The sequence below is a fragment of the Drosophila ficusphila genome, unplaced genomic scaffold (assembly GCF_018152265.1).
Source record: "Drosophila ficusphila isolate 14025-0441.05 unplaced genomic scaffold, ASM1815226v1 contig_758, whole genome shotgun sequence".
Classification (NCBI taxonomy): Eukaryota; Metazoa; Arthropoda; class Insecta; order Diptera; family Drosophilidae; genus Drosophila; species Drosophila ficusphila.
In genome coordinates this window covers 609,605-622,336 of record NW_025064700.1, presented here as the reverse complement: position 1 = coordinate 622,336, position 12,732 = coordinate 609,605, and the positions used below count along the sequence as shown (strand labels likewise).

Genomic DNA, 12,732 nt, shown 5'->3' with positions numbered 1-12,732 from the left:
TATGACCACCTGGATGTTGTACTCGTTTAGTGGTTTTTCCGATATTGGGAATCCCAACTGAAGATCTTCTCCAGCAGAGTGGATTGTCTCTCCGTTGGTTGCCCTCTCTGAGGCATCTTCTAGCACATTGAGCTCTGGTTGAATTCTGCTCAGTGCGTCGGCCACTACATTCAGAGACCCTTTCTTGTACACAATCTCGTAATCGTACTCCAACATTTGGAGTCTCCATCTTACAAGTTTGGAATCGGGTTCTTTGACGCTCATTAGCCATGTTAATGGCCTATGGTCCGTGACTATCTTGAACTTTGTGCCAAATACATAATGCCTGAAATGCTTGATCGCCCAAATTATGGCGAGCATTTCCTTTTCTATTGTGGCATAGTTTACTTCTACTCCTGACAGGGTTCTGCTAGCGTATGCTATAGGTCTATCCGTTCCCAAATTTCCTTGGGACAGGACGGCACCAATAGCATAATTACTTGCGTCTGTGGTGAGTATAAAAGGTTTCTCAAAGTCAGGGAACTGCAAGATTGGATCGTTGCACAGTAAGGTTTTGCACACCTCGAATGCATCTTTGTATTCCTGATCCATCTGCACTGCCTTTTTCCCTTTCAACTGTCTTGTCAATGGCTTTGTTATAGCCGCGAAATCCTTGATGAACTTTCTGTAGTACCCCAACAGGCCCAGAAACGATTTTATCTGTTTCCTAGTCCTAGGTATCTCGAATCTTTTTATCGCTTCGATCTTCCCTGGATTCGGTCTGATTCCTTGCTGGGTTACTACGTGTCCTAAATATTCGACTTCTGTCCTTAAAAATTCTGTTTTGTCTAGCTGCAACTTGAAATTTGCCTCCGCAAGCTTTTTGAAGACTTTTTCCAAGTCTGTTATGTGTTCTTGCAGGGATGTCGAGTACACCATAATGTCATCCATATATATAAGACAACACTTCCCCAGCAACTCTCCGAAGATATTGTTCATCAACCTTTGAAAGGTTGCTGGGGCGTTATTTAGCCCGAACGGCATTCTGACATACTCGAAGTGACCTCCTTCTGCCGAGAAAGCAGTTTTCGGGATGTCTTCTTCCTTCACCTCGATCTGGTGGTATCCACTCGCCAGATCTAAGGTTGAGAAATATTTAGCCCTGCCCAGACTATCTAGCACGTCATTAATCAATGGCAAAGGGTATCTGTCTTTAATTACCTTCTCATTAAGCTTCCTGTAATCCACTACCATTCGCCATTTCCTCTCCCCAGAGGCATCCTTCTTCTTGGGCACTAGCCAAACAGGCGCACTCCAAGGAGAGTGGCTATGCCTAATAATCTTTTGATCCAGTAGCTTTCCTAGTTGTCTTCTCACCTCCTGTCTTTCTTTGAATGCATACCTATACGGCCTGGCGTAAACTGGTATGTCATCCTTCGTTCTGATTTGGTGCTTGACCGCATTCGTGAACGACAAATGATCCCCTTCTTTATGGAATACCTTCGGATATTTTTTGCAAATGCGTTGAAGTTTCTTAAGCTCTTCGCTATTTAAGTGTTCTGTTCTGATCTTATCAAATGGTATCTTCGTGTTCCCATTATACATTTCTTCTATATTGTTGAGTTCGAAATGCTTGTCTATTTCGAATTCACAACCTTCTAACGGCTCCTCCAAAAATAGTTCCTGATCCGTTTCCGCGTAATTCGTTACCTCGACCAGGCTCTTTCCAGCCACTGCCCTATAGATTCCTTCTGATATAATTAAATCCTCCTTGACTATCGTTTTGTTTAATAGAAAATCCCCATCGGGTACTCGTACCGGTAAAGGAATAATTGTTCTTGTTCCTGCTTCTATTGAGTGGACCTCGCTGGGCCTATAGTTAGCGAAATGTATCTGCAATTCTGTGTCCACCGTTCGGAACCGACCTTTCTCAATATCGATCACGGCTTTCGCTTGTTGTAGTAAATCTATACCAATTAACCCTTCAAAGAATTGATGGAATTTGAAGAGTAATAATCTCATTTCTCCTATTCCTCCAAATTCTTCGAACATTGGTATGTATGCTTCTTTCGAAATCTTGTGGGATTGTGTAATTGTTTTAATGGCTATGGGGTCTTTCAACTCCTTTACATACTGCGCTTGAGCTAATTCGGGACGAATAAAAGAAAAAGTGGATCCTGTATCAATTAGTACTTTTATTGTTTTTTGTGGAGTGATTTTTATCATTACAAATGGTAGGGTGGAGTGGCCCCTCCTAGTTCCTAAATATCCTGTTGGCTGTTCGAGGCTGATTGCGAAAAATTTGCCTCGTCCTCTTGAATATTATGTAACTGACCACTTGTCGACGGTCGATTTCCGCCCCTCTCCGAGTTGTTAGTCGAATGATATGACCGTTTTGAATTGGCCGAGTTATTTGACTGCCTCGAATTGTTGGAATTGTATGACTGTCCAGAGAAGTTAGAATTCCGAGACATTCTGGTCTGGCCACTACCCTCTACGTCTCCAGCCGCTTGGATGGCTAGCTGGCCCTCTCTAGGCTTGCTGTTGTTATAGTTGTTGTTCCCATACCACTGTCTGCCCCGGTTATTCTGACCATAATTCCACTTATTATTCCTGTTCTGATAGCTTCGGTATGGTCTCTGATAGTTGGAGTTTTCTCCTTGATTGTCATTGTCTGTCCTGAATGGGTTACCCATCATTGGATACGGAAATCCAAATCCTGGCCAACCATTCATATTCGGTACCGGAAATGGCATTGGGAACTGCGGTTGGGCATTCGCTGCCCATCGGCATTGAGACCACATGCCAGTCTGGGACTCCGGCACCAGGTTGTTCTGTTTGTCAAGATCCTGTTTCGGGGCTTCTTTACCCTCTTTGGTCTGGGTTTTATTCAATGCCTGATCCTTCGTCTCTTCCTGAGTCTCTTGTAGGGTGCCCAAGTTCTTTTCTCTACAAGCAATCTCATATGCCTTATCTATATTGGGCACCTCCATGTTCCTGATAGTTCAAAGCTGAAATGAAGGCGTTTAAGGCCATTTCCTCATACCACTTGATCTTCTCGCTCCTCAACAAAATACCTTGCTCGTTGGATTTAGTTAAACTCACTAGGGCTTTCCTGAGGGTCATCACCTTCGTGTAAAGGGCTTCTAAATCCAATTTCTTTTCGTTAATATGCGTTAACTCCATAATCAACTCCTGCTCTGATCTCTTATCTTTGAAATGGGTAATCAATATTTTCTAAATTTGATCCCAATTTAATTCGGACTCGTCTAAGTCAAGGACTTTATCTGCTGGTCCTACAATCTTACTCCTTATCGCTCTAAGAGCGATTATTCCTATATTCGACCTTTCTTCTCCTTTTATGAGGCCCAGTACCTGTTCTACTGCTGCTATAAAACCATGTAACTTCCCTGGCTCTCCCTCATATTTGGGAATAATTCCTACCAGGTCTATTACTGTTCAAACATGAACACGCATATATACAAATGTATATTTAGGTAGCGGAATTGTAGCCGCACCAAATGTATCACATGTGTGCATACCTAAAACAACGAGATAAAAAGGTTGTAAAAGGACCCCCTGCGAGTGGTCACCACATGTTCAGGGATAAGTGCGATCGGAGTAATTGCTATCTCCTCTATCGTCCTTAAAGATAAGAATAGTTGTAAATCTCATGTTAGCTATTTAAGTAGAACATATTCTTAAATAAAATCAGTTTGAAATATCAACTCAACAAAGAAAGACGTATTTATTTGGACGTTCTTTCATTTTGGTCCTTCGAGCCGAAAAAATCTCTTGTTACCCCCCACCCGAGGTAAGGAACAGAGATATAACAAAAAAGCACCTTCTAGTAATAAATGACTAAAGGTAGCTTAAAAATTAACAGTGTCGTGTAAGGCGTGCTTGAGGCCCTTAAACATCAGCGATATTGTGCGGGAAATAAATGCAATTAGGCATTTAACGAAAAGTGAAAAAAAAAAAAAAACCAGCGACGCAGCACCTTCAGCTGCAACGACAGAGCGGTAACAGGACAAGCAGCGGCGACTTCAGCAGCAACAACAGCAACTAAAAATACCACTGCAACGACAGAGCGGCGACAGGACAAGCGGCGGCGACTTCAGCAGCAACAACAGCAACAAAAAATACCGCTGCAACGACAGAGCGGCGACAGGACAAGCGGCGGCGACCTTAGCAGCAACAGCAAAATGCGACTACTCTGGCGACGGCAACGGAAGCAGCTAAGTCACAATAAAATTTTTTTTTTTTTACATATACATATATCCCTAAGAAAATAATAATAATGATTTCGGAAAAAACGATAGATTTGCTAAAGAAGCAGTCCGGGATTATTTTGGAAATAAGACGTTTAGAAGCAAAAATAGGGCTAACAGAGCTAGACGTAGGACGATTAGAAGAGCTTAAAAAACTCTTTATTACTAACCATACTGCCCTTTTAAAGATCGGCGTTGTCGATCATGAGTATTTTAATACCAAGCAGTATGATATCATTATGATGGTGTTGGCTCAGATAAAGTTAAGGGTTGAAAAAGAGTCTCAGACAAATAAGCCAGAGGGACAGGTTATTCCCACGGCAAACGTTTCAAGGACCAAAAATAAGGAAATAGAGATTGAGTTGCCAGGCACTTCAAACGCGTCCAGGATAGAGCAGACATTTCGAAGTAAGGTAGGCATTTTGAAAGCATACTTAGATGAGACGTCTACTCTCATAGACAATAGTCCAGATTTCCTTACGATAAGGAAAAACAAAATTGAGTTTCTGTGGAGTAAGATACAGAACCTAATTAAACAGGGTAATACCTATTTCGAGAGTTCTGTGTTTGACGACATAATAAGCGATATCGAGTTTGATACGCAAAACATATTAACGGCCATTAAAAATCGATCCAGCGTAGTCAATAGGCATGCTGACGTGTCGATGGTGGTGAAGGCAGAGGAATTACCAACCCTGCCTAAAATACAGATTCCCACATTTTTTGGTGATTCCAAAGAGTGGGATCTGTTTTACGAACTTTTCACAGAGCTAATCCACTCAAGAGAGGATTTAAGTCCATCTCTTAAATTTAATTATTTAAAGTCAGCATTAAAAGGTGAAGCCAGGAGTGTTGTCACTCATTTATTGTTAGGCGGGGGCGAAAATTATGAAGCCACTTGGGAATTTTTAACCAAGCGTTTCGAGAATAAAAGAAAGATATTCTCGGAACACATGAATAGGCTTTTGGATATGCCCAATTTAAATTTAGAATCGGATAGGCAAATTAAAAAGTTCATTCACTCTATTAATGAGTCAATATATATTATGAAATTGAAGGCACAATTGTCCGAAGAAGTGGATGCCATTTTCGCCCACATAATCCTTCGGAAATGTTGAGGAACCTCACTACTAATTACAATAATCTGGTATATTTTATAGCATGTAAGATATTCTTTCTTAAGATGGTCTGGTCTGTCTTTGATCTCGCTCTCTTCCTCCTGACCACGAGCTGTCAACATGAAATAAAGCGTAAATTCTTATTGTGAAATAATTGAGTATTATTCTATCAACCAATTTGAAAATGGTCTTACAAACCATTTAGCGTGATCTATTCACCACCATTGTCTGGTCTTACAAATCATCAGCGTGATCTATTCACCATCATTGTCTGGTCCTTCGAGAGCCGGAATACTTCCGCATCTACAAACTGTTTGAGTATATCTACACACCATGGAGCAACAGACGCTTAAACGCCTTACCCAAGCACGTGGTCGGCTAAAGGCTACCATAACTCGCTTGGTCAATTACATTGAGAATCCACCTCCACAGAGCACTTACTCCGGAGTCGATGCCATGCTGGCACGGCTAAATCAAGCCTTCAGAAGCCTTGAGGAGATCACTGACGAAATGCACGTGTACGATAACGTTGAAGGTTTCGAGGATCCTACCGAAGATTTCCAATTGTATGAGGAGAAGTACCTGCGCGCGCTTACCTTATTCGCGTCGTTGAAGAGCGAACTTCAGCCAAGCGCCATACCTCAAGCGGATCACAACATGGCCACATTGCTGCAACAGCAAAGTGAGTTCTTGCAGCGACTTGCTGAGAACGGAGCATCTACCTTGGCCACGCCGCCGCCTGCTGCAGTTTGTTTAAATGAAAACCCGTTGCCGAAAATCCACATCAAACCCTTTGGTGGAGACTACAAGGAATGGCCAGCCTTCAAGGACATTTACGAGAGCACCGTCCACAATAAGACCCACCTGGGAAAGATTCAGAAGTTTCACTACCTTAAGTCTTTCATAGTTGGTGAAGCGGCCAATCTTCTCAGTCACATGTCCATTACGGAATCAGCTTATGATTCAGCATGGGAACGCCTCAATGATCGCTATGATCGCCCAAGACATATCGTGAACTCCTTACTGGACACTTTCATGGCACTGGCTGCTGCCCCCACCGGCGAGGTGTCTAATCTACGCAAACTTACTGATGGCGCCAATGAAATCATTCGTGGGCTAGATGCAGTTGGGGAGACAAGCCGTGATTGCTGGGTGATTCATCTTGTACTAGCTAAAATTGATCCCGACTCTAGAAGGAAGTGGATAGAGGACACCAGAGGCTCTGCGACACCAACCGTTGCAGACTTGTTTAGATTCCTTGATGACCGTTGCGAGGATTTTGAATTAAGCCAAGCTACATCGGCAATTAAACTCGATACTGGCAGCCACACGGACAAGGCTGCCAAAGCGAAGCGCGCACTTATTGCAGTGAACCGTGGCAATTGTAGTAAGTGTGGCTCTGCTGACCATCAGCTGTATAGATGCTCTCAATTTCAAAATCTGAACACCGAACATCGGCGCTCCTTTGTGAAAGGAAAGTCGCTTTGCTTCAATTGTCTACGCCCTGGCCACCGATCTGCACAATGTCAATCGAAACATTCGTGCAAGCACTGCAATGGCCGTCATCATTCTCTTGTACATCCTGAAAACATGGATTCCATGACAGTTCCTCCTGCGGACACTGTACAGGCCAGTCCTCAAACTTCTGGATGTAGCTCAACTTTGGTCGCCCAGACGCAAAACAGCACCTCATTAACACAGTCATCGGGACTCAAAAGAAGCACATTGCCCACAGCTTTGGTGTATGTCCAAAACTCAAAAGGGACTTACACAATTTGTCGTGTGCTTTTGGATAGCGGCTCTGAGCTATCCTACGTTTCTGAACGATGCATCAACGCACTTGGGCTCGCTCGTTCACCCTCAAGAATTCTAGTTTCCGGAATATCTTCCGTCAAGGCCAAAACTACTAGAGGATTGGCAACGCTGCATATCAAGTCAATGGTGTCACTTCATACGATTGTTGTCGCAGCCCATGTGCTGGGCAAAATCACATCATCACTTCAACGGGACGACATTGACGAAACAGCTTTAAGGATCTACGATGGACTCCAGTTAGCCGATACTTCGTTTAACACATCTTCACCTGTAGACATTTTACTGGGAAACGAACAAATTTGGTCCGTTTTGTCAGGTGATAAAAAATATGACACCGATGGAAATATTATTGCCATCAGCTCAATCTTTGGATGGATAATCACTTCAGTTGCAATGCCGCAACCATTAACCGCCAACACGCTCATGACTACTGTTGACATTAACGCCTCTCTTCAACGCTTTTGGGAGATCGAGGATAACACTGAGCATACACAACGAGACCCTGCGCACGAAAAGGTAGAGCAGCATTTTCTGACCACACATTCCCGAGACCCAGACGGCAAATACATCGTTGAATTGCCTTTTAAACACGAATGCCAAGAGTTCGGAGACACCCTGCACGGCGCTGTCTCACGCTTCTATGCTGTGGAACGTCGTCTGCAGCGTGATATGGAGCTACGCAAGCTATATTCAAAATTTATGAGCGAGTATTTAAGCCTAGGTCATATGCGTAAGCTGCCCCCTGAAGAATGCAACACATCAGCAAAAACGTTTTATATGCCACACCATCCAGTTCTAGGAAAGAAGCTGCGCGTGGTATTTGACGGGTCATATGAAGACGTAAACGGGCACGCTCTAAATGACGCCTTACACATCGGACCCAGCATACAACGCAACCTTTTTCATGTATGCCTTCGCTTTCGAATGCACAAGTTTGTGTTTTCGGCGGACATAGTTAAAATGTTTCGCCAGATCTGGGTTGCCCCTAAGCACCGCAACTTTCAACGCATCGTATGGAGAGAGGCTCCGAAAGATCCTCTTCAACACTTTCAACTCTGCACAGTCACCTATGGAACAAGCTGTGCACCGTTTCTTGCTGTCAGAGTACTGGAACAACTAGCGCGAGACCACCAGGATGAGTTTCCCACAGCCTCAAAAATTGTGCTTGAGGACTTTTACGTAGACGACGTCCTCACCGGCGCTGAAACTGAAGACGAATTACTTAGCCGCCGCGACGAACTCATCCAGCTGATGTCCAAGGCTAAGCTTGAGCTTGGCAAATGGGTGTCTAACAGCAGCGTCATCCGCCACACCCGGCAAGACGAGCTCCAAATAACCAGTGCGGTTAAAGTTTTAGGAATGCTATGGAATCCCCAAGACGACGTCCTGTCCTACAAACCTTCGCTTTCTACGGAGCCAGATGCTACTAAACGGCAAGTATTGTCAGATGTCTCACGAATTTTTGATCCTCTAGGTATTCTGGCGCCTGTGGTAGTACAGTTCAAGATCCTTTTCCAAGAACTCTGGCTGCTTGACCTGGACTGGGATTCAAAACTCCCACCGAAACTGGCTGAGTGGTGGCAAACCTGTCGCGACGATATCAACTACATAACCAACCTAAGGATTCCACGTTATGTACACAGCGAACCGGGAAAAATCGAATTACATGGATTTTCAGATGCATCTATAAAGGCATATGCCGCTGTTGTTTACAGCCGTGTAAGCAACGCAGACGGCACCTGCTTGGTGTCACTTATGGCAGCCAAAACACGCGTTGCGCCACTAAAGCAACAAAGTCTTCCTCGGCTGGAACTCTGTGGCGCGCTATTGCTCACTCGCCTTCTCCGAGCTGTTAAAGAAGGATTGCATCACAAGGATATAGTTGTGCATGCTTGGTGCGATTCCACGATTGTCCTTTCGTGGCTGTCGCACACCCCATCGAAGCTGAAGACCTTTATTGCGAACCGTACTTCGGAGATCCTAGATGTCATACCACGCAGCGCATGGCATCACGTTGGCTCAAAGGATAACCCTGCCGATTGCGCATCGAGGGGAATGCTAGCATCCAATCTCATGAACTATGAACTGTGGTGGAAGGGACCACATTGGCTACACCTCGACGATCTGCTTGCTTCAAAGCTGCGTAGTGGCAACAATCTCACAACAATTTTGGACACGCCCATAATGGATGGGCTGAAATCCTCTTCACTATCCAGCCGTGTTGAATCTGAACCTGAAGCGTCCCCGATTGAGTGTCTATCGTTTCGAGTTTCTTCCTGGACCAAGCTAATTCGCTGCACTGCTTATGTTTTACGGTTTATGCATCGAGGAATGAAGAAACGGATTCCGTCAAGCCTCACACTCACGTTTGAGGAAATCAGCGAGGCCCGCATTTATTGTCTAAGGCAGGCTCAAGGAAGCTTCTCATCCGATCTACACCTGTTGCAAAGGGGAAAAGCTGTGGCAAATTCATCAACACTTCGAACACTGTCACCCATGGTTTGCAAGAATGGCCTGCTTCGCGTAGGTGGGCGCCTCTCAAACTCGCTACTACCGGAGGAAGTCAAGCATCCAATTATTCTGCCGAAACATCATCGCATTTCTCTGCTTATTTTGGAACACGAGCACAGGATACATCTTCATCCAGGTGTGACAGCACTTTTCGTCATCGTTCGCCAACAATATTGGATAGTTGGCGCACGCAACATGATTCGTAAGCTTACACATGCTTGTCTCAAATGTTTTCGCCAACGCCACAAAACAACTGACCAATACATGGCGGACTTGCCAGCTGTTCGGGTACGTCAAGCATACCCATTTGAAAATACTGGGTGCGATTACGCCGGACCGCTTCTACTCAAGGTGCACAAGGGACGGAATCCACGAAAGGAAAAGGGATACATTTGTCTATTCGTCTGCCTAGTGACCTCTGCAATTCACTTAGAGTTGGCTACAGATCTCAGCACGGATACATTTCTTGCTGCACTTCGTCGTTTCATCTCCCGTCGCGGCAAGTGTACCCACATCTTCAGCGACAACGGTCGCAACTTTGTGGGAGCAAAGAAGGTGTTAGACGAAATGTATAAGCTCATCCTATCACTGCAGCATAACACTCAAGTAACCCAAGCGTTGGCCAGCGAGGGTATCAAATGGAGTTTTATACCACCGCACGCACCCCACTGGGGCGGAAAATGGGAATCAGCTGTTCGCTCCGTAAAGCTGCATCTGCGTCGTGTCATCGGGAATTCCATCCTCACATTTGAGCAAATGCACACCCTTCTGGCTCAAATTGAGTCCGTCGTCAATTCACGCCCACTCTTCGCTACGTCAGACATCGAGGTTTCCTACTTATCACCCGCACACCTGCTGATTGGACGCCCTTATACATCACTTCCAGAGGGCGATCTTGGCCACATAGCAGTTAACCGACTGGATTACTGGCAAAATGTACAGGCAATGCTACAAGGCTTTTGGAAGAGATGGCATCAGGAGTACCTCACTTCACTTCAACAGCGCCCTAAGTGGAATACGGAGAAGAATAACATTGCTACTGGGGATATGGCGATCATTAAGGATTCAAACACACCCCCCCGCCGCTTGGATTTTAGCGCGCATAATTGAAGTCTACCCAGGCAAGGACGGGCTGGTACGGGCCGTAAAGCTGCGAACTTCATCAGGAGAACTTGTTAGACCCATTTCTAAAATTGCCATCCTGCCTAATTCAGAAACTTAGTTTCAGGGTGGGCCGGGATGTTGAGGAACCTCACTACTAATTACAATAATCTGGTATATTTTATAGCATGTAAGATATTCTTTCTTAAGATGGTCTGGTCTGTCTTTGATCTCGCTCTCTTCCTCCTGACCACGAGCTGTCAACATGAAATAAAGCGTAAATTCTTATTGTGAAATAATTGAGTATTATTCTATCAACCAATTTGAAAATGGTCTTACAAACCATTTAGCGTGATCTATTCACCACCATTGTCTGGTCTTACAAATCATCAGCGTGATCTATTCACCATCAGGAAATTTAATAAAGAATCGTTAAATTTATATGAAAGTCATGTCAAAAAGACAAAAGAAATCCAAGCGCTTTCGGATGTGATGGAATTTTTAGAGCAAAGGCTCAATTCCATATCATCATTGTCACAGGGAGAGAAACCTGTAAAGAAAGTGGTAAATACAACGCAGAATAATAACAGCGAAAATTGTGCGTGTTGTAAATTACCGGGACATTATTTAGTCCAGTGCTTCAAATTTAAAAGAATGAACCCAGCAGAGAGAACTGACTGGGCAAGAAAAAATCAAATTTGTACAAAATGTCTAAAACATAAGAGTTTTAAGAGATGAACAAGCGAGCAGCTTTGCTTGACTTGCAACAAACCTCACCATACGTTACTTCATGTTAAAGTTCCAGAAAAAGTGAACACATGCAGGACAACGGAGAACGTATTATTAGCCACAGCCATAATTGAGGTCAAATCAAGAAATGGAGGCTATGAAAAATTAAGGGCTTTGATTGACAGTGGGTCTCAAAGTACTATAATTTCAGAGGAAGCTTCACAAATTCTCCAATTACCGAAAATTAAAAATTATACGGAGATTAGTGGAGTTTCCTCAGTAAAAACATGCAGTTCAAGGCACAAAGTTAGCTTGCAAATAAAAACAAATCAAGAGAATAAAAATAATTTGAAAGTAGATGCAATTATTCTTCCAAAATTAATGAAGGCACTACCAGTACAAGCGGTTAAGATTGACACGACAAAGTGGGACAAATACCGACTTGCTGATCCCGAATTTCATAAGCCAAGTAGAGTAGACCTAATAATAGGTGCGGATCTAAACGCGCACATTTTTAAAAGAGGAGTTAAGAAAATAGACGGACTCCTAGGTCAAAATACTGAGTTCGGGTGGATAGTGTCGGGCTGCACAAAGTCAAAAGGCAGTAACTCAATAGTGGCAACTGTGATCAAGTGTACGGATTTGGAAAGGTTACGGATACGAAATAAGAACTGCAAAGATAAATTTATTAGACGTAGAACTGACGAAATTTTAAAAGTAAAAGATACAGCATGGAATCATGTAAGATCTGAGGATAACCCAGCAGATATTGCCTCAAGAGGCATCTGTGCTACAAAATTAAAAGATTGTTCGCTGTGGTGGAATGGGCCCAAATGGCTCTCAACACCGGAGGACAACTGGCCCAAGTTACAAATAGATGATAAAGTAAGAGTAAATACGGTGATAGTAAAATCCGAAGACACCATTTCTAAGTTTCTGGATAAATATTCTAGTTTTCAAAAGTCGGAACGGGTCATAGCTTGGATATTACGATTTATCGCCATGAAAGTCAAGAAGATGTCATACCCACATTGGCTGACTGTAAATGAGGCCCGATTATTAATTATTAAAAAACAGCAGGAACGACATTTTATTGCAGAGATATTATGCTTACGAGCCGATAAGGAAATAGAGCAGAAAAGTAAGGTTATAGGGCTGAATCCGTTCTTAGACAAAGATGGTATTCTAAGGGTTGGTGGTAGGTTGCA

The 12,732-nt window shown here is 43.7% G+C and overlaps 1 protein-coding gene across 1 annotated transcript; it reads left to right on the top strand.

Annotated features, from left to right (window-relative positions):
- Positions 1 to 5,701: 5,701 nt before the first annotated feature.
- LOC122320692 lies at positions 5,702 to 10,804 on the top strand. Its single transcript, XM_043208859.1, has one exon. The coding sequence runs from the start codon at positions 5,702 to 5,704 to the stop codon at positions 10,802 to 10,804; it is 5,103 nt and encodes a 1,700-aa protein (XP_043064794.1).
- Positions 10,805 to 12,732: the final 1,928 nt, after the last annotated feature.